Raw genomic sequence first — 23,353 nt, forward strand, 5'->3', positions numbered from 1 at the left:
CTGCATCAACCGAAGAGTTAAATGGGCAATTTAATAACAGCATTAAAAAGTAGTTGTTCTGCTAGGCGTGGTAGTGCACGCCTTTAATCCCAGCACTCAGGAGGCAGAGGGAGGGGGATCTCTGTGAGTTCAAGGCCAACCTGATCTACATAGTGAGTTCCAGGACAGCTGAGGCTACATAGAGACCCTGTCTTAAAAAGGCCAAAAAAAAAAAAAAAAAGTAGTTGTTCTAATTATTTAATTTAATAAAACAGGCAGGAAGTAAGGCAGTATGGAAGTAATTCAAGTATACATAAACTATTTGATTTCTAAGTAATTAAGTCTACAAAACAAGATATGGTCAATTAAAATTGTTCTGCTTGTCTGCAAGGCATGTGTGTGCCAAAGATGACATTTATATTTAGTATGTAAACTCAGAACACATATCCTCATGCTCTTTTTTTTTTCTTTTAGTTTTTTTGTTTGTTTTTTGTCTTTTTGAGACAGGGTTTCCCTGTAGCCCCAGCTGGCCTGGAACTCACTATGTAGATCAGGTTGGCCTTGAACTCACAGAGATCTGCCTGCCTCTGCCTCCTGAGTGTTGAGACTAAAGGTATGTACCACCACACATGGACCTCATGCTCTTTTAACATTGAATGCTTACTATATGTCAAAAAATTTTCTACTCTCTTTATAGACGATAATGAATTTGATCTTTATTAAAATCCTGTGTTGCAACAGATGGAGACTATTACAGAATTCTACAACTGGTCAAAGGCAGAGAACAAATGTCTGTGAGATGCCCAGTTCTTAGCAACACATCTACAATGGAACCTCTACATCTAAGGTTCATGGAACATAGCAGAACAGAGGGTAGAAAAAATATTAATGCAACTCTCAACTCTCACCAGTGAAGTTTCCTCATGGAACAAATGGATGGGATTAACACAAAAAGACACAACTGGCCAAAATGTGGAGAATAAGAGACTTCAGAGTGTGTGTCCCAGGATGCCACCCAGGGTTCAGGGACCATAGTGGAAGAGGGAGTGGAAAAACTGTAAGAGCCAGAAGTAGTAGATGACCACAAGGAAACAAAGTTTTCTAGGTGGCTAGGAACTTGCTCATACGAACTCACAGCAATGGTGACAGCATGTACAAGACTCATGCAAACCCAAACCAGAGAAAAAAACAGCACAGAACTGGGGAAATAGGTAAGAAGCCCCAACCTTAGCTGGAGAACCATTGACAGTTGATCGCTGCTGGGTAAGGGAGAGTTGGTCTTCTTTAAGAAGTGTTGCTAGATAGGCTGATCAGGCTCCAGTAGATGAACTCACACCAAGGGACATCTGGGGACACAAATTTGACTTGATAGGCCTTAACATATATGACAGAATGCACGAAATCCAGTGGGGGACTGTGGGAGGGGGGTGCAGATAGGGAAGGAGGTCTAAATATGATTATGATATATTATATAAAATGCAAAAAATTCAATAAAAATATATATTGAAAAAAGAGGTGATGAGTCTAAAGGCTGACCTAATAAAGAAGATTTAAAAAATATGTATTGTGTGAAGTGCACAAAAATTCAATAAAAATATATACTGAAGAAAAAAGGAAATAAAAAATGACAAGATAGTTTAAGTCATACCCTATAAACAATATACTCAGAGTTCAAACAGGCAAGCAGAATTCAGGATTTGCTCTCTTAATCACTGATCTGGTTTCAGGCAGCTTGGTACCTAAGTACAATTCAGAAAAAATAATCACAGGCAATTTAATGATGTAATAGGTTAGCTTTTCCTAGATTTCTTTGCTTTTGTACAATACACAGATGCTATCATGAATTATATTGAATGAAAAAATAATTAGAAAAACTAATAGATCACAAAGAATGCCAGGCATGGTGGTGCATACCTTTAATCCCAGCATTTGGGAGTAAGCTAATAGACTGATATGCTGACACAGTATTCAAATCTTAAAGGGAAAAAAAGCTAAGAATAACTTTTTTAAATCATTAGAATTTCTGCTCACCATGATTTTCCATAGTGCCATAAAAACTGACTAGAAGAGGATTATCAATTACTGTCTCATCATCAAGATATCCTGGAAGGGGAAAACATGATAACACAGTTACCATAAACATTATCAGGTACATATATACCATGGCTTCACAATGATAGTGCAGAACAGCTACAGTGCAAATTAAAGAGTAAGAGAAATAAATTACATTTTGTATATAATTTCCTTATGGCAGAAATTCAACAATGAATACTCCATGCTGCCTTTTGTCTTCTTGGAAAGAAAAACAACTAAATTAAAATATCACATTGCTCAATTAAAAATTTTTCATATCTTTGAGAGAAATATGAAGTGTTTCAACATATCCTTGCTCAATTTTAAATGTTTTCTCACTGGTCATTCAAAGGTAATGACTGAAGATGTAGTTTTAGAGGTAGAATGTGTCTTGGAATTCACATTTTGTAGGTAAATAATTTTGAGTCTAAAATGGAAGTTACATATGTTGTTAAAGAGATGGGTGTCTATTCAGGTCACAGTCAATCACAGTTCATACTCATTTTAGTTCATAATCATTTAGTTCATAATCATTTAGTCATTAAAATAGCTTAGGCATTTCCCTTTCATTGGAAAGATGCTGTATTATGAACCTAAAGAGTAAAAAAATGTTTACTTTGCCTACAGAATATGTTTTTCAGGTCTATCATACATAATATTTCACTTAGGTAAGCTGAATTTAAGACTAACAGAACTATTTTGAGCTGAACAATGGCAAATAGTTGGTCAGATAATTTGATTAACAGCAATCTGCATTTGTAATTTGGTTTTGTTATTTGCTTTTGGTGCTGGTATGGAACCCAGGGCCTTGCACATGATAGTAAAGTGCTTCACCTATTCACTCCTCTCACCACCCTTTTCTCCCTTTCCTTCCTGTCTCACTTCCTAATGTCCCTGGTCTCCAGTCCTTCCACTGGTACTCAAAGGAAATTAGAGATGACATTAGAAAAGCAACCAAAGTCAACGTATCTAATGTGTGACTACGGTTCCGAATTGGCAAAGCATAGATGCTGTTCATTTACACTCCCAGATAGATACATGACTTGAAAACTCAGCTATGTCAGGGCTGGAAAGATGGTTCAGTGGTTAAGAGCATAAGAGCACTGACTGCTCTTACACACAACCTGGGTTCGATTCTGAGCCTTTGACAAATTCAACATACATTTATGTTAAAAGTCTTAGAGGTAACTGGACTGGAGGGAACATACCTCCACATAATTAAAGCTATATACAATAAACCCACAGCCAACATCATCCTAAATGGAGAAAAACTGGAAGCATTCTCATTAAAATCAGGAACCAGACAAGGATGCCCACTATCTCCACTCCTTTTTAATATAGTGCTTGAAACTCTTGCTAGAGCAATAAGACAAGAGAATTATCCCCTTGTCCTGGTTTGTTTTTCCATTGCTGTGACAAAACACTTTGACCAATACCAACTTGGGGAGGAAAGGGTTTATTAGGCTTACATCTCCAGGGTCACAGTTCATCCGGGAGCCCAAGGTAGGGACTCAGGGCAGGAACCAGGCAGCAGGAACTGGAGCACAGGCCATAGGGGAATGCTGCTCACTGACTTGCTCCACGGCCCCTGCTCAGCCTACTTTCTTATGCAACACAGGACCACCTGCCCATGGGTGACACCACATCACAGTGGGCTGGGCCCTCCCACATCACTCAACAATCAAGAAGATGCTCCACAGATATGGCCACAGGCCAGTCCAATGGAGGCAATTCCCCAACTGAGGCTCCTTCAACCCAAGTGTGTCAAGTTCACACTAAAGCTATCCAGCACATCCTTTTTGCAGATGATTCAATATTATTTCTAAGAGATGCTAAGAATTCCACCAGAAAACTCCTAAAAATGATTAACACTTTCAATGAAGTGACAGGTTATAAAATGAATCTACACAAATCATTAGCCATTCTATATACCAATAACAAGCAGTTGGAGAAAGAGTACATGGAAATGTTCACATTAACAATAGCCTCAAAAAATAAAATATCTCAGAATAAACCTAACCAAAGATTAAGAATCTCTACAATGAAAATTTTGAATCTTTAAAGAAAGAGATCAAGGAAGACACCAGAAGATGGAAGGGCCTCCCATGCTCATGGATTGGAAGAATTAATATTGTGAAATGACCATCCTACCAAAAGCAATATAGAGATTCAATACAATCCCAATCAAAATCCCCATGACCTACTTCACAGAATTAGAAAAAACACATCCTAAAATTCATATGGAAGCACAAAAAACCCCAGATAGCCAAAGAAACCCTGAGCACAAAGAGCAATGCTTGGAGCGATTACTATACCAGATTTCAAACTATACTACAGAGCTATAGTCATAAAAACAGCATGGTACTGGCACAAAAATAGACCTATAGACCAATGGAACATAATTGAAGACCCAAACATGAGTACATCCAAGTTCAGTCACCTGAACATTCACTGGAGGAAAGACAGCATCTTCGGCAAATGGTGCTGGCAAAAATGGATCTCTACCTATAGAAGAATGAAACTAGACCCTTATCTTTCACCTTGCATGAGTCAGCTCCAAATGGATCACAGACCTCAATGCAAAACCTGAAACTCTGAAATTGTTAGAAGAAAACAGGGGCAGTAAACTACAAGATATAGGTGTAGGAAAGGGCTTTCTAAATCAGACACCAATTGCTTAGGAAATTAAGGTCAAGAACCAATAAGTGGAACCTCATTAAACTAAAAAGCTTCTGGACAGCAAAAGAAACAAACAAGGAAGTGAGGAGAAAATCCATAGAGTGGGAAAAAAATTTTCACCAGTGTCACTTCTGACAGAGGTTTAACATCCAAAATATATAAAGAACTCAAAAAAGAATCAAGAAAGCAAGTAGCCCAACTAAAAGACAGGCTAAGGATCTGAACAGAGAGTTCTCAAAAGAAGAAATAAAGATGGCTAAGAAACATCTTAAAAGGTGTTCAACATTGTTAGTAATTAGGGAAATGCAAACTAAAACCACTTTAAGATTCATCTTACCCCAGTCAGACTGGCTAAGGTCAAGAGAACAAATGATACCAAATGCTGGCAAGGATGTGGAAAAAGGGGAATGGTCATTCACTGCTGGTGGGATTGCAGACTCGTGCAATCCCCATGGAAAGCAGTGTGGAGAACTCTTAAAAAACTACAAATGAACCTATCATTTAACCCAGTTATACCACTCCTTGGCATATACCCAAAAGACTCATCCTATTGCAGAGATGCATGTACATTCATGTTTGTTGATGCTCTTTTCTCAGTAGTTAAGACACAGAAGCAACCTAAGTGCCAGTCAACTGACAAGTGGATAATGAAAATGTGGTACATTTACATGATGGAGTTCTACTCAGCAGTAAAGAAAGGTGAAATCATGAAATTTGCAGGTAAATGGATGGAACTAGAAACTGTTATATTAAGTAAAATAACACAGGCTCAGAAAAACAAATTGTGTATTTTCTCCCTCATATGCAGATCCTGGCACCAAATACTTATATGTGACTATGTATCCAGATGTAACTGTAGGAGTAAGAATAATGAAATGGTCCAACACCAGCTTTAAGACCAAATAACCACATCAGGGAGGTAAAGGGAAAGAAAGAACCTGAGAGAGATCAGTAGAAGATAGGTGTTACTAAGGGAGAAATGGATTAAAATGGGGTTATTTAAATGGGAGTAGGGAAGGGAGGACTATACAAGGAACTTGGGGATAAAGGAAAAGAGGAGCTCAAGAGAGGTGGGACCATGGGAGACTGGTATTAGTAAGGTAGAAATGAGGAAAATGGGGACACTTTAAATGGGGAAACCATGGCGGAAGGGTTAGACAGGGAGAGGAGAGATAAATGATGCCTAGTTAGTTTAAAGAAGAAACAGAGGGAAACATTAGTCCAACAACCTAATGACAAATTACACATACTGTATCTCTAGATGAGTCCATTTGTATAGCTAAAGGCTATATAACAAGGAACAGTGCCAAATCAGAGAAACTTTCTGTGAATTCTTGGCCAGGGTGGTCCAAGAGACCCCCAAAATTTCACAGCCCTTACTGGCTCCAAGAAGTTGAAGGTAAGACCCTACTGCTGAAGACGGAACATACTTTGGACACAGGATTTGAAGCAATAGAGCTGTAACTTACCTGAAACCTCTTTCCCTGAAGGCTAATTCTCATACTTTGGAGAGCACTATGAAAGTGTCAAGGGAAAACATCAATCAATGGTCCAACACCAGCTTCAAGACCAAATAACCACATCAATGGCCATCACAGCATATGACATTGGTGCACTAGTGGCACTTTTATCTTGGGGGAAATCAACAGCTACTTAATTGGACATTTTAAAAGCCCACTCAATGGGAGGAAACTCAAGTGTGGTATTGTAAACATAACCAAATACACATGGCTGGAGAGGTCATAAAGCTTAGAGAAAACTCCAAAACTGTCACATCCCTAAAGTAATGTAATTTCTTGTTATGTGCAAAAGATGTATCCTTATATTTACTGACAAACATCCCAGTCACCACTCATCAAAGAAGCTTATTTTGCACCAGTCAGAGACTATTACCAAGTACCACAACTTGTCACACACAGACACTGTCTATGAATTGCTCAGACCTAAGGGACACATCTACAATGTAAACTCTACACCTAAGGCACATGGAACATAGAACAGAGGTAATGAAGAACTAATGAATCTCTCAATCCTCATTAATGAAGATGACAGAGGGCCAGGAACACAAAACATCACAAAAGGCCAAAACATAGAGATTAAGAGTCTGCAGAATGCTAGTCCTTGGACAGGACTCCTATATTAAACTTCACCCACCCAGGGCTCAGAGACCATCTCAGAAGAGAGGGCAGAAAGATTGTAAGAGCCAGGGAGGAGGTGCATGACTGTATGGAAACAGAATCCTGCAAGCTCTGGTGGCCCTGCTCATATGATTCTATGACAATGGTGTAAGCATACACAAGCCCCGTGCAACCTCAGGCAGACATAAACCCAGCACAGAACTGGGGAAATGAACAGTAGACCCCAATCATAGTCAAAGAAACATTGGCAACTAATTACTGCTAGGTGAGGAAGAGCTGATCTTCCTAAAACCAGAAACTCTAGATAGGCTGACTAGACCTCAGTGGATGGACTTGCACTGGGGAACGTCTGGGGACACTGACTTAACACACTGGGTCTTAACATGGATGACAGAATATGTGGGTTCCAATGGGGGGGCCATGGGAGGGTACCAGTGGGGATGGAGATAATTAAGTTTGAGATGTTCTGTATAAAATACACAAAACTTCAGTTTAAAAAAAGAACGTGTTAGAGTAAATCTTAAATTTTCAGATTTATAAATGCAGACTCAACAGTTTCCTCAAAGTAACACCCAGACCTCTAGAAGCATCTTGTCACATTCCTTAGGTTCTCGATCTCTTTATTACTTCCATTTTTGGAAGTGAAATTCATATACTTTGTTTTTCAGAGAAAACTTATCAGAGGAAATAGGTGATTATCTGACTTCTGAATAACAGGTAGATAACTATAGTCACTCTATAATTCTATTGAATGTTAATCATGCCACATGTCAGGACATAACAAAACATAGTGACAATCTTCATATCAGCACTTTTCATTCAAACAATGATGAGATTCAAGACTACTTGGATTTTAGCTAAACCGTCATGATATATTTAGGTAATTCTATAAAGGATAAATGAATGTGTATGATAAAGGACTTAGAAAAATATGTTTTTCACTAAGTATTTTCTAACTTTAATATTACAATTGAGCTGTTCATCTTTATAACGGATTTATAAATGTTACAACACAGGATTTTAACAGTGGGGACTGAGGATAAAGACACCATTTGTACAGAATCAAGGCTACTTTAATTGTCTGATTTGAGTTGTGCAGACTCTTGTCCTACCAGTTGGATGAGACTCTGTATGAGAAAACCTACTCACTGGCCTCTGTTTCCATTATATTTAGCTCTATGACTTTGAACAAGTTACAAATTGTGCAAAACCACTTTTTTCAATGGACAGTCATTTTTTTTTTTTGTGGATGTGGCAACTGGTAGGTTGATCATGCCACCATGCTCCAGTAGATGCCCCACACCCATGTGCATACGGGCATCATTAATTGGACTCAATGGATTATTAAAAAGAAAAAAACAAAGGAAAGGGCATGAAGTTGGGAGGGGATCATATGTTGAAGTCATGCAGGGGTCAGGGGGTGAAATGGAGGGAGAAATGGGGATGGGTACGACCAACATACACTATATACACATATGAAATTCTCAAGGAATAAATAAAAATATAAGAAAAGGAAAACATGTTTATTTCTTTCAGCTTAGAAAAAAAAGCAAAACAGAGAACACATTCCAGCATTATGAGGAGAGAAAGAAACTGTAAAAAATTCAATACAGTCTTACCACACAGCAAACATGCAAGGATTACTGAAGAAGGACCTGTGCTCATTCTTTGACATAGTCAGGGGGAATGATAATGCCACCACACATCTTAGAAAAATAATGGTGACTGCACACTATGATTTCTTGAATCTAATATTTATTCATCCTGTGTTGCCCGGCTAGGACTTTTGATCATGGTCTGTCTCAGAGATGAGAAAACTGAGACTGAGTATTTTTTTCGGGGGGGGTGAGCATTTATTAAATGAAAAGGCCATATTCAAACCAGTCTGACTGACTCCTAAGCACAAGTTTTTTTTTTTCATTTTCTTCTACATGATATTGACTTTAAAAACAAACAAACAAAAAACTGTTACTAAGCACCTTCTCCTATTTACCTAGCACTGTACTTATTTATTGAAGGTGATCAAATGAGAAAAAAAAATTTTTGGAAATGTAAAGGGCAGATATTCCAAGAGAGTGAAAACAATTATTTTTTGCTGTCATTTTTTTTTTTTTTGAAACAGGCCTCAGCTGGCCTGGAACTCACTATGTAGGCCAAGCTGGCCTTGAACTCATAGTGATCCACCTGCCTCTGCCTCTTAAGTGCTGGGACTACAGGCATGAGCTACACCCGACTGAAAGCAATTATTTTTATATATGTAAAATATATGGATATAAAGAAATAACATAAACTGATTTAAAGTATATGGGTGGAATTAATATTTCATGGGAGATGATATGGAAAAATGCTTAATGTCAGAGGGAAAGCAAGAATGAGAGAGAGAGAGAAGTGGGGGGGGACTGATAAAGAGTCAGAGCAAGAACATCTTTAAATTTTACACCAGTGGCACTTATAAGCCAAATGAAGAATGTCTAATGGTTTCTATATCTTTTTTAAAAAGAATTAGATAAGAAAAAAAATTGAAAATTTCTGATACCGTCATCATTCACTTACACTTACACTTGCATAATCATTAAAAGTATTTTCCCAGGGAGGACCATTGGGGGGTGTGAATAAGAATAAAGTTTAATAATATATATGCATACAAATTCCACAGTGACAGTCACTTCTTTGTGTGGTCATTAAAAAAGTTAATGAAAAACGCTCCCAATTAGTCATAAAGAAAACATAAATGAATAAACATCTTACTTGCAATACAATTTACTCATCTTAAAGTGAGATAATACCTGATTCACAAAATAAATTTAAGACATAATTTTCAAGTTTATTTTAAAAGATTACATGTGAAAACTTTTTTTCCATATGTCTAAGAAGGAAAGAGTTCTGAACACAAGTAAATTACAACCCACTCTAAAGAGAGTTTCCTGGGAAATCACAAGATAGATACTTCAAGAATTTGACAGGAAAATAAAAGGGGTGATATTCCGTATTAGAGCTCTTGTCTGGTATTTACAAGGCCTGAATTAGATCCCCAGCACTATAAAAGTAAATTAATTTCAAAAAATGGTAAAAAAAATCTCAGATCCTTATTAAATACCACTGAGTAGGTCAGAAAGAGTCATAAGTTCAACTCAAAACTTTTGAAAACATTAAATCATTAAATCATGATATTCTTTAATTTAAAGTAAATTTATTTCAGGCCATGTCTGTGGGGCATTTTCTTGGCTGTTGAGTGACAGCAGAGGGCCTAGCCCACTGTGGGCAGTGCCATTCCTGGGCAGGTGGTGCAAACTAGTAGGTAGCACTCTTCATGGTCTCTGCTTCAGCTCCTGCAGTTCCTGCCCTAGCTTCCCTCAGTGATGAATTACAGCCTGGGAGTTCATAAGCTAAAATCTTCCCTAAGTTGATTTTGATCATGGTGTTTATCACAGCAATAGAGAAGCAAACTAGAACATGGTTTGTGAATCTTGTTAATATTTAATATTAAGTAATATATTTATGGACAAAGAAAAAGACTGAACAAATGCTAGAGAAAACTGCAACACATATATTTTTAGCTGAATACATTGGCAACAAGAGAATGTATTTTAAGAGAACTTTGCTTAAAATGATTAATAGAGATGGAGGAAAGATATAGTCAAAAGTAGAACTCTTGGCCTCATCAGGGTTAAGGCACAGATCGAAAACTGCTCAAAGAGTAGTTCTGATTAATTATAAAACACTTAGGGTAGAAACTGCATTGATAATTGTTTCCTTCCTGTGACTCTTCAGTCCCTAGAATGACTTACCAAGACAACGAGCATATAACACTACCTGACTGACGGGCCAAACAATCTGAAGCTGTCCGAAAAGTGCCTTAGAACAAGAACAGTGCTGGTAATATGAGGAAACATACTGAGTGCCTAATGGTGTCCACAAAACACCCTGATAAAGTGCATTTACCCGTTCTCCCTTAGGTGTCCATAAACACTGTATTTTGATAGTTTTCCTGAGACAGTTAAAAGACAAGATTCTCTTCCAGAAATATGGATTGTGCCTCCCACAGTGGTGACAATTTCTTTTAACTCCCTGAGAGTCAAACTTACCATATATAAGATCATCAGCATCTAAAAAGAAAAAGAAAAAGTTATGAAACATTTTAATTTGCTAACAATTTAATAAAGATATGTATATATCAATAACTACACATAAAGCTCAAAACCAACTCAAACTCCCATACATAAAAATACTAATTATAAATTATTGGAGCACAATTACATACTACTTGCCTAATTAGAATCACCACTAATGCTTATATCTATTTGATAGTCACCAACTTAAGCAGAAGCATGACAGTTAAGGAATACCAAAACACTGTATAAATTTATGACTTGATGACAAGAAAGAGGTTTGAAAAGCTTAAATAGAAAATAACTGCTGACATAATCTACAACAACAACAAAAACCTATCAAAACAAGTATGGTGGCAGGGGTCTCTGATCCCAGCATTTGGGAAACTGAGGCAGGGGGTATTGGGAGTTCAAGGTCATTCTGAGCTAAATAGTTGAGACTGTCTCAAAAAAGGGGGGGGGGAACAAAAACAAAAACAAAACTATCAGAAACCAAAGTCCCTTTTGGAAAATACTAACTAAATTCAAAGTTATCATGTCAATTTATTTATTTATATTTTTAGTCCAAGTCAAAGCCATGAGTATGGAACACCCTAGCCACACTAAGATAGAGATTGTTCAATCTTACAGACTTAGTTAACTTTACATTTCCATCCTAATGCATTAGATCTACACAAGGGAAACTTGAACAATGTCAACTGACCAGAAGTAGAAATTTCCTTCTGTGTGGTAGATGTTCTTGTTGAATGAAACTTCTTGGCTGGCCTGGTAACAGGTACATGCTGTGTTGCTGTAATATGAGCAGAGGTGAATCTCCCCTTAGTCATTGAGACACGTGAAGTAATGGACTTTTGTGTTACTGGACTATGTGTAATTGAGGCTTTTGCTGTGGTAAATCTGTGGGTTGCTTGTATAGTCTGTAGAGCAGAAGTATTAGCTACGGTGGGATTCTGGGTTGTTCGTGGGGTCTTTGTAGATAGATCACGTGATACAGGGGATATCAGAACTAGTGGTGAAGCCTTTGCGGCTGATGTTTTTGTTGTGTTGGGTTTCTGAGGTGTTGGTGGAGCTTCCATAGTTGGTCTATTTGCTGTGTTGGGTTTCTGAGGTGTTGGTGGGGCTTCCATAGCTGGGATCTTTGTTGTGTTGGGTTTCTGAGGAGCTGGGATCTTTGTTGTGTTGGGTTTCTGAGGCGTTGGTGGGGCTTGTGTAGCTGGGCTATTTGCTGTGCTGGGTTTTGGGTTTCTGAGGCGTTGGTGGGGCTTGCGTAGCTGGGACATTTGCTGTTTCTGAGGCGTTGGTGGGGCTTGTGTAGCTGGGCTATTTGCTGTGCTGGGTTTCTGAGGCCTTGGTGGGGCTTCCGTATATGGGATATTTTCTGTCCTGGGTTTCTGAGGCGTTGGTGGGGCTTGCGTAGCTGGGACATTTGCTGGGATATTTGCTGTGCTGGATTTCTGAGGCCTTGGTGGGGCTTGCGTAGCTGGGACACTTGCTGGGATATTTGCTGTGCTGGATTTCTGAGGCCTTGGTGGGGCTTGCGTAGCTGGGACACTTGCTGGGATATTTGCTGTGCTGGGTTTCTGAGGCCTTGATGGGGCTTGCGTAGCTGGGACATTTGCTGGGATGTTTGCTGTGCTGGGTTTCTGGGGCTTTGGTGGGGCTTCCGTATATGGGACATTTGCTGTGCTGGGTTTCTGAGGCCTTGGTGGGGCTTGTGTAGCTGGGATATTGGCTGTGTTGGGTTTCTGAGGTGTTGGTGGGGCTTCTGTAGCTGGGATATTTCCTTTGGTAGGTTTCTGAGGTTTGGGTGCGATTCTTGTACCTGGAGCATGAACCGTACTGGGTTTCTGAGATGCCGATGGGATTTTTGTAGCTGGAACATTAATTGTGGTTGGATTCTGAGACATCAATGGAACTTCTGTACTTGGAAAATTAACTGTGGTGTGTTTATGAACTGTTGGTGGGACCTTGGAAGTTAGAGATTTCTCTATGAAGAAAACATGTTAAGGTAAAAAATAGTTAAATATATTGCTGACCAAGTGGAGCTTTTGCAACCATTGCTTGCTCTACAGCTATTCTCCTTTTTTAAAAAAAATTATTTTTATGTGTATGTGTGTATGGCCTGTATGTAGGTAAATACGTCCCAGTCGCACAGTGCCTGGGGAGGACAGAGAGGCTGTCGGATCCCTTGGAACTGGAGTTATAGACAGCTGTTAGCTGCCATGTGGGTGCTAGGATTCGAACATGGGTCTTCTGCAAGAACAGCCAGTGTTCTTAACTACTGAGCCATCTCTCCAGCCCATATATATTCACTTTTTTTCCCTAAAAACACCTAGACAGGACTTTAGGAAACCAATCCTTATTTCCCAAGGAGGTAAAATGTTGCAACATTCTCATTGGTGCGATTTCATTGTACATGGTGATGAGTTTCATAAACATACTTTATACAGACATATATTTCAACAGTATTCCCTAACCTCTTTCTCCCTCCTTCCTCCCCTTTCTCCTTCCCTCCCTTCTCCCTCCCTCCCTCCCTCCCTCTCTCCCTCCCTCCCTCTCTCCCTCCCTCCCATTATTTCCATTCATTTCCCAGACAGTTTCCTTTTCATGATACAACTAAAAATCATCATACCAAGCAAAATAAGACAGTCTCTGAAAGACACACATTGCATGTTCTCCACTTGTGGATCTTAGATTTTATATAGCTACATAAAATAATTTACGTATGTAGGACATGAAGATGCTGCATCGTTTTTGTTTTGCAATTAATTATAGCTATAGGTGACTAAATAGACTTATAACAATAGGATATTGATGTTTTTAAGCTTTTATCTGTGTAAATAAAGAAACCAAAGTTGGAGTCAATAATGATCTTATTATGTGACACATCTCTATTTTCTCTTCAAAACTGTCTTCTTCCATTTACACCAAGACCAAAGATCAATGGGATATAACCATCAAACCAATGAAGAGGACAGCAGTTACTTTTACCACTTTTTCAGTATGTGTTAGTAAATTTGTGAACTTATTTCTTTTCCACAGTAACATAGGTGTGGGTAAAATGGCTCCCTTTCCTCTCATGCCAGTTATCAACTTTACATACTTTATCATTTGGTTCTTCTTTAGAGTTCCGGTCAGATGGAAGATAACACAAAAGTTCCACTAAAATATATTCATTCTAGGGCTGGATGTGGTGGCACACGCTTTTAATCCCAGCACTCCAGAGGCAGAGGCAGGAAGATCTCTGTGATTGAGGCCAGCCAGATTTACAAAGTGAGTTTCTAAGATAGCTGTGTCCAAAAGCAAAATTATATATATATATATATATATATATATTACATTACATTATATATATATGTATTCGAAAACCCACAAATCTAACAATGTATCAGTGTTTTTAGGTCTTCAGAGCTGTTGGCCTCTGGGTTCTTTTACAATCCCCCCTGAAAGAAGCACTTCAAGGCTGAACTTTGGCAAATCCTTTATCCTTCTAAGTTTGCCTTTTTCATTTGTAAAATGAGGATACAAACATAACAGAATGAGGTAATTACACTGATTTGGTCATTCCAGTGTATGCACTTACAGAAACATCACACTCTTCCCCCTAAATTGTATAATTGTGTGTCAATTTAAATAAACTAACAAAAAATTAAACAAAAAAACCCAGTGTAGATGGCATGATATCATTGTAGGGAACAATTTAGGTAGGTTACTTTACACAGTGCCTGTCTCTGAAGCAAGAGGCTAGCTCAGTTAATGCTGTACTGCCCTGCCCACCACATACACCATGTTCTTCTAGCTGTTCAGAGAGTATGTGTCATTTTTTCTATTTTTTTAATCTGCGTCATGGGATGCTATAGAGATAACTCAAGTAAAATCCTGGCAGGTAACATAGCACCTACTAGACACTTAACAATAGATGTTATTGATGGAGCATGTGAAATTTTTCTATGGACTTTTCTTTTAAGGATCTCATACATAAAAATTTGTTCTACTAAGTTCTTATTTTTGATCCAATGAACTTATATACTTCCAATGAGTTTATATTTTCTGACAATATCCAAGTTATCTCTTTGTTATCAATGACTAACTTCCTTCCACTGTGGTCAAAAAGAATGCTGTGAATGTGAATAACTCCAATCTGAAAAGCACTGAGACCGAAGCTCAACGTATCATCAATTTTTGTAAATGCCCCATGTGCACTTGGAAAAGATGGATCATCAGTCCTTATGGGGTTCGTGTTCTTATACATCAACGTTTAACTCTAATCACTGTTGCTCAGACTCAGATCTTCTTAGTGATTTCTCTCTCTCTCTCTCAACAAATTTTAAAAAATTGAAACAACACCCTATATTCTATCTGAATAACACAACAAAACTGGATATCAACAAAATTAGAAAAGGGAAAAAGAACAAAAACTTATGGAAACCTAACAGTACACTACTGAGTGAAAATTGGGCTAAAGGAGAAATCAGGAAGAAAATTTAAAAATTTCTAGAATTGAATGAAAATTAAAACACAGCACACCAAAATCTATGGGACTCAATGAAGGCAGTCCTAAAATGAAAATTTATAATGCTAAGTGCCTACATCAAAAAACTGGAGAGATCTTATATTAATAATGTAATAATGCACATGAAGGCCTTTGAAAAACAGGAAGAAACAACAACCAAAAGAGTACATGGGAAGAGATTCTCAAAATCAGAGCCGAGTTGTACTGTTATGTGTTTGTGGTCCTTCTGATGTTTTAATGTAGGCACTTAGAACTATAAACTTCCCTCTCAGGACTGCTTTTAAAGTGTCCCAGAGGTTTTGTTGTGTTGTGTTATCATTTCCATTTAATTCCAAGAATATTTTTTTTTTAATTTCTTCTTTGAACCATTCATCATTTAGGAGTATGTTGTTTAATGAACTCATGTAGTTACTAGGGCTTCTTTTGCTGTTCCTTTTAAGCTTTGTTGCATTGTAGTCTGGTAGAATGCATGGGATTCTTTCAATTTTTTTGAATTTGTTGAGATTTGTGCCCCCCAGTATGTGGTCAATTTTAGAGAAACTTGCATGGGATGCTGAGTAGAAAGTGTATTTTTTGGTGCTTAGGTGGACTATTTGGTAGAAGTCTTTAGTTCCATTTGATGTATGATATCAATTCATGTGCTGGATAGCTTTAGTTGTCAACTTGACATACCTGGGCACAGGAAGCCTCAATTTGTGAATTGCTTCCATTGGTCTGGCCTGTGGCCATCTCTGTGAGGCATCTTCTTGATTATTAAGTGATGTGGGAGGACCCAGCCTACTGTGAGTGGTGCCACCCCAGGGCAGGTGGGCCTATGTTGTATAAGAAAGCAGGCTGAGCCAGGGGAGCAAACCAGTAATTAGCATTCCTCCATGGCCTGTACTTTAGCTCTTGCCTCCCAGCTCCTGCTCTGAGTTCCTACCTTGGGCTCCCCCAGTAATGAATGGTGACCCAGGAGATGTAAAATAAAATAAACCCTTTCCTCCTCAAGTTGATATTGGTCAAAGTATTTTGTCACAGCAATGGAGAAACAAATTAGAACAATTCAGCTGTTTCTCTGTTTACTCTTTGTTCAGTTGTCCTGTCTATTGGAGTCACCTTCTACTATTGAGTTGAGGTTAATCTTAAAGTCCTGTAGTACTGTTTTTATGAAATTAGGTGCAGTAGAGTTTGGTGCATATACGTTATGATTGTAACGTCTTCTTGGTCAATTGTTCTTTCATCAGAAGAAAATGACCCTTTATCTCTTCTGATTAGTTTCAATTTGAAACCTATTTTGCCAGATATGAGAATTGCAAAACCTGCTTATTTCTTAGTGTCATTTGCTTGGAATATGTTTTTCCATCCTTTCAGGTACGCTTATATTTACAGACAAGTATACCAGTCACCACTCACCAAAGAAACTTCATTTTGTAACAGGTGGAGACTATTACAGAAGTCTACAACTGGTCACACACAGAGAATAAGTGTCTGAGAGCCCCAGCCCTAAGTGACACATCAGCAATGAAACCTCTATAGCTAAAGCTCATGGAACACAGTGGAACAGGGGGTAGACAGAATACTAATGCACCTCTCAGCTCTCACCAGTGATGCTTCCTCATGTAACAGAGGGTGATGAAAACAGAAGTCCACAACTAGCCTAACTGTAGAGAATAAGAGACTGCAGAGTATGTGTCCCTGGAGAGGACTCATATTAAACCTCACCCACCCAGGGCTCAGGGGTCATTGAGGAAGTGGGGGGTGGGTAGAAAGAGTTTAAGATAAGGGATGGTGCAAGACTATAAAGACATGGAGTCCTCCAGGCTTCTGGGAACTTGCTCATATGAATTTACAGCAATAGTGACAGCATGCACAAGACATATGTGAATTCAACCAGACAAAAACCAGCATAGATCAGGGGAAATGGTCAGGAGGCCCCAACCTTACCTGAGGAACTATTGGCAGCTAATCTATGCTGGGTGAGGAGAGTCTTCTCTTTAACTTCGTTAAGGGAGTGGCACTAGAGAGGCTGATCAGGCTCCAGTGGATGAACTCACATCGAGGAACATCTGGTACACAAACTTGACTAGCTAGGCCTTAACATATATGACAGGCTGCACAAAATACTGTGGGTGGGCTATGGGGGAGTTGCAGATAGGAGAGGGGATCTAAATACAATTAAGATCTAATGCATGAAATGCACAAAAATTCAATTAAAAATATACATCAGAAAAATATATCAGGGCTGAAATTAATAAAATAGAAACAAACAAACAAAAACCAATACAAAGAATCAACAAAGTGGAGTTGGTTCTTTGAAAAGATTACAAAGATCAAAAAACTTTTATCGAAAGTAACCAAAAGAAAAGGGAGAGTGCACACATTAATAAAATCAGAGGTGAAAAGGGAACTATTACACAGATACTGAGAAAATCATTAAACATACTTTAAAAAACCTAGTTTCTGAATAGCACTTGGGGAACCCAGAAAACAAAATGCCAAGAGGTTTAAACGCAGGTGGATGGCCAGAAAGATGCAAAAGAAAGCTTCTCAGTGAATTGAAGCTAAAACTAAATGAAGAATCTGTACTTTGTAGTACAGAATTTAGTTATTTAATGCAAAGAATTGTTTCTCAAAACATGGTCATCATAAATCATAAAAACCATAAACTGAAGAAAATAAAACCTATATTCTACTAAACTGGAAAACCTAAAAAGAAGGAATTTCCACATATGTATGATCTACCAAAATTAAAGCCAATAATTTAAGGAGACTAATAACAGCCACTGAGATAGAAACACTACTTAAAAATCTAACTAAAAAATTCCAAGACCAGATGGACACAATATAGAATTCTACCAAACTTTCAGGAAAAAAACTAATACCAATACTCCTCAAATTATTCCATAAAATATAAAATTAAGACACATTTCCAAATTATTTTTATGAAACCAGTATTATCCTGATAACAAAACCAAAGGTCCAGCAAAAAATAAAATGATGTGCTAATTTCTCTAATAAACATAGACAGATGCCTTTAATCCCAGCATTTAGGAGGCAGAGACAAGCAGATCTCTATGAGATCAAGGTCAGCCTGATTCCAGGCCAGTTGCAGTTACAGGAAGATCCTGCCTCAAAAAAATCAAAATAATAATTAATAATAATAATTCTCAATAAAATACTTGCAAACCTAATGCAAACACACCTCATACAGACTATCCACTATGATCAAGTCAGCTTCATCCAGAGATTCAGGGATGGTTCAACATAAGTAAATCAATATATGTAATTCACCACATAAACAGACTCAAGTACAGAAATCATATGATCTTCTCAGTAGATGCAGAAAAGGCCTTTGACAAAAACCCAACATCCCTTCATAAAAAGTCGTGGAGAACCTAGTGATTTGGAGGGCGTATCTCAACATAATAAAGGCAATATACAACAAGCCCACAACCAACATTCTGCTATGCAGAAAAAATGATATATTCATTAGGTGTGGAGGTCCTTGTGAGCATTAATCTTCACACAGAATTAAAATAATTATTCTTGTCTTCTGGCTTGAGCCATTTTGTTGATAAATCAACTATTAATTTTCTTGCTGCTCCTTTTATCGCTGGTTTGAATTTCCAAAGTTTTACTCAGAAACTAAATAAGTAGCGTTTAAGAGGTACTGTTTTTATTCTACTTAGGGTCTTTAATTTGCCCCCTGATGCATTTCATGAATTTCAGAAAATTCCCAGTCATAGTTTTTAGTATTTTTCTTCCTATTTCTCCTTCTTGCTTCTGTACCTCTCACGCTTATCTCTCTCTCCTTTCCTTTCTCTTTCTCTTTAGAGCATTTTAACATGTCTCAAATATCTCTTAAGGTTTTATATATATTTCATATTTTTGCATATCCATGGAAATTACAAATCTCTCAGAATCAGAAAAAATATTGTGTACCACAAATAAGTGCCAATATGGATATACCCTACATTTTCATTCATTTTTTCAGAGTTCATAGACTGTCTACAGTTCATATACAGACTAAATAAGAATAAAACAAAAATATAACTGATTACCTTTGCATTCAGGTGGCATGTCATTCCATTCTCCGTCATTATTTTTTACAGTACAATAAATGGAGCTCTTTCCAACAAGGATGAACCCTCTGTCACATTCATAGGATATACTCTGACCATAAACGTAATTCTCACTTTCCCCTTTAATTATTCCATTGTCAATTTCTGGTGGTTCTGGACAAAAAATTTCTTAAAAAGAATTACAACATTTTTTAAATGAAAAAAAATCCTACATTGCTTTTTTTTTTTTTTTTTTTTTTAAGACTAAAACATGCTAAGATTTTTGAACAATCCAAGGCATGCCTCAGGCAGCCAGCCTGAGTCCAGGGCATACCGACTCCCAAGAGACTGAGTGCATGTGTGGGACCATGTGAGGAATCTTATCACACAGGATGAGTATTTTCCTGATGTTAGGTGCTTCTATATTGATCTCAAAATCCTGAACTCAAGACTTGGCAAGTAAGAAAAAAATAACTGGAGAGCCGAGATGTTTGTGGCACAGCCGCAGGCACCAAAGCAATGGTGCTTGGAGTGCTGGCTCTCAGTGCAAGGACTTAAAACCTGACTCTGGGGGCTGGAGAAGATGGCTCAGTGATTAAGAGCACTGGATGCTCTTGCAGAGGACCCAGGTTCCAGTCCCAGCACCCACATGGCAGCTAACAACTGTCTCCACTTCCAAGGGAACCCAATGCCTCTTCTGATCTCCACAGGCACTGCATGACACAGATGCACTTACATACATGTAGGCAATACACTCATATACATAAAATAAAAATAAGAAGTAAGAAATATATATTAAAACATGACTCCAGTAAGAAGATACTTCATCACTTGTTTCCCCTGGCCATGGGGGAAGATGAGAAAATGGCAGACACCAAGAAAGCCAACTGAACCTGAGACCATGAAAAGGAAAACACCTGGGCATGACCATCTGCACCCCTGTCCCTAGGCCTGGCCTCCCACCACCAGCACCCAAGGTGCCGGGCCCTTTGGCTCCCAAGCTTGGGTGGAGGGGCCAAGCAGTGGGTACAGTCAGAAGGTGGTCTTGACGACCCCACCATGCACACTGCCCTCTTTTTCTAGGGGATGGGCCTTCAAGCAGCCACTGCACAGTGCACCCATGATCAACCCAGCCATCATCATCATCATCCAGACCTGGCTGCAGTCCTCAGCAGCAAGAGGAAGCTGAAAAATGTACAGATTTCAGAAAATAAGCTAGAAGACACTGATTTAAAGCCGTTGTGTGAAGCTGTGAAACATCCCAACTGCCACTCAAAAGAGCTAATTGGTGTCTGCTATGAGTACCTAGCTTCTTTTACCCACAGTAAAACCCTGCAGGGAATCAACCTGTTGGAGAATGCCTTGGACCACAATGGGGTGATTGTGCTGAGTGAGGCCTTGAAACAGCCAAAGCATAGCCTATATATATGTACTCATCAAAGTCAGCAAATAACTGACTTTGATGAAGAAATCCAGGTGTTTCTGATTGCTAAGGAAGAGAGACAACCTACTTGATATTCCTCATCAGTATGTAAGAGAAACAGAAAACAAGTATGAAAATTCCATTCCAAGAAACCTGGGTATACTGGACAGCTTTGCTTGTCGACTTGACATCCCAGGAAAAAGGGATTGAGGATTATGTTTATCAACTGAGATAATTACATGGAACCTCAACTGGGGAATTTCTTCTATTAGTTTGGCCCTGTGGGCATGTCTGTGAGTCATTTCTTTGATTGTCTAGTGAGTGGGAGGGCCTGGCCCACTATGTGGGTGGTGCTGCCCCTTGGCAGGTGGTCCTGTGTTGTATAAGAAAGCAGGCTGAGAACAGACCAGAGGAGCAAGCCAGTAAGCAGCATTCCTCCATGGTTTGTCTTCCTGGTTCCTGCTGTGAGTTCCTTCTTTGGCTTCCCTCAGTGATGAACTATGCCCTGGGAGACGTACGATGAAATAAACCCTTTCCTCCCCAAGCTGGTTTTGGTCAGTGTTTTTATCACAGCAAGAGAGGAACAAACCAATACAAAGTTGGTACCAGAATCATGGGGTATTGCTGTGATGGACCTGACAATGTGTTTGGGAGGACTGTGGAAATTTGTGGAGCTTTGGACTAGAAACATGCTTGGAGCTCAGATTGCTGTTCAGTAGAAACTTGAAAGATAATGCTGAAAGAACTGTACATGATGAGGCCTAACTTGTGACACTTCAAAGAGAAGCAAAGACTGGGAGGTCTGTTTGTGTTGAATTAAGAATTGTTGGAAATGAAACCTTTTAGTCTGTATTGGGACAACTGATTGATGCTGGTCCATATTCTTGAGAGTAGTCTCTATGATTAGTGCACTCACCTCTAATTGAGGGACAATGAACTAGGAATAAGTGTCATGATAGACATGGCTTCAACATATAGGCCATGCTGCATAATTATGTGTATCGAAGGATCCCTCACAGGAGTGTAGGAAAGGGGAGAGTGGTTCCTAGGCCAAGGGGCCACTTTTTAATAGTGAAGCCTTAACCTTAAAAATGTTAGGGGTGTCCCTGGATGCAATGACCATTGCATGAGGATGAGGTTAAAAGTAGAAAGGAACACACAGGAAGTAACACAGGTCTGAAAAGTCTATGTAGGAATTAAGGAAAATGATTTAAGAGATTGTATATGAGAAGCTAAGACACAGAGAGGTGCCTGGGACAACAGTTGCTCTGGAAAAGGCATCAATTAAAGATAAGTAGGTGCCGGCAAGCAACTGAAAGTCATCTTACAAAAGAAAATTTTAACAGAGAGATAAGAGAAAGTAGGTTCTCCCGACAATGAGGCTTAATTCAGAGGTCAAGTACCACCTCTGTCTGATGTACAATTAAAGATAATCCTTTAATGTGTTCATGTACTTCCTCATTCACATCCATATCTCTGTAATCATATCCACATGTGGATACCAATGTAACCTCATGAATTGACATATGAAGGTCACATCCTTGAAGAGAAGCTCTGCACTGTTTAATCATTCACTTTCCATTCAATATTCTGGTGTTGTCAAAACAAAACAGTAAATTTATGTGGAAATTAATACTAGATCCCAGCAGGAGGGATTTACTAGGATAATTGCTAGCACTGGATTGCTCAGGGTCAAGGGATCTTTCATGAGGAATATAGGTATCAGTAGCTGCCAATTTGAAGAGATGGGGAAGCGCCAAGAAACAGAAGGATATTCACCATATAGTACAAGACATAAGGATAGTCACCATTGTAATAAATAAGTAAATAGAAAATTAATAAAAGCACATATTTTATTTATTTCAATTTTTATGGAAAGCCGTGTCTCTAACTGGCCTATCCTTGACTGGATTTATGATATCATTTCTATGTTATATTTTATCTTTGAGAAGTTCAGATTCTCATGCATATAAACTATGTTTCTTTTTATCACATAACCTTATTTCTCTAATAAAAAACATATCATACTTTAAAATTTTCCATGTAATTATCTCAGTTGATAAACATAATCCTCAAAAAAGACACAAGTCAACAGTAGGTCTTAGAAAAAGGATAAGCTTGAATTACGAGGCCTGTGTTCAGTGTCTTCTGCTGCCACTTATTTTAGGACATGAGATCAATCATCATCTAAGGGATGGTATTTTCTTCCATAAAATTGTGGGAAATCTGCTTACTTGATTATTAGAAAGAATAGGTGTATAATAAAGACTAAGTATAATGTAAATCCTAGTTGGTTTTTTAACTATTATTCTGTAATTAAGGATGCTAAGGCTTAGAACAGCTTTATGGTTTGTCCCCATAGCAAATCAATTAAGAAATCTGTAAATTAGTGGAGA

General features: G+C 38.4%; 1 protein-coding gene across 5 annotated transcripts in view; it reads right to left on the reverse strand.

Annotated features, from left to right (window-relative positions):
* Positions 1–23,353, reverse strand: part of Cd55 (CD55 molecule (Cromer blood group)) — a 41,498-nt gene that overhangs the window by 9,880 nt on the left and 8,265 nt on the right. Inside the window, exons 6-9 of one of the 5 annotated variants that reach the window (XM_029565969.1) lie at positions 19,535–19,723; positions 12,720–12,965; positions 11,682–12,128; positions 10,955–10,975 (exon numbers count right to left, since the gene is read on the reverse strand). In XM_029565969.1, coding sequence (XP_029421829.1) covers positions 10,955–10,975; positions 11,682–12,128; positions 12,720–12,965; positions 19,535–19,723 — 903 coding nt within the window. Of the gene's footprint in view, positions 1–8,377; positions 10,976–11,681; positions 12,129–12,719; positions 12,966–19,534; positions 19,724–23,353 lie in introns of those variants that run through there. The other 4 variants (XM_029565971.1, XM_029565970.1, XM_029565972.1 and 1 more) reach the window with 4 other exon arrangements.

The sequence above is a fragment of the Nannospalax galili genome, unplaced genomic scaffold (assembly GCF_000622305.1).
Source record: "Nannospalax galili isolate Female #2095 unplaced genomic scaffold, S.galili_v1.0 scaffold1599, whole genome shotgun sequence".
NCBI classification, from domain to species: domain Eukaryota; kingdom Metazoa; phylum Chordata; class Mammalia; order Rodentia; family Spalacidae; genus Nannospalax; species Nannospalax galili.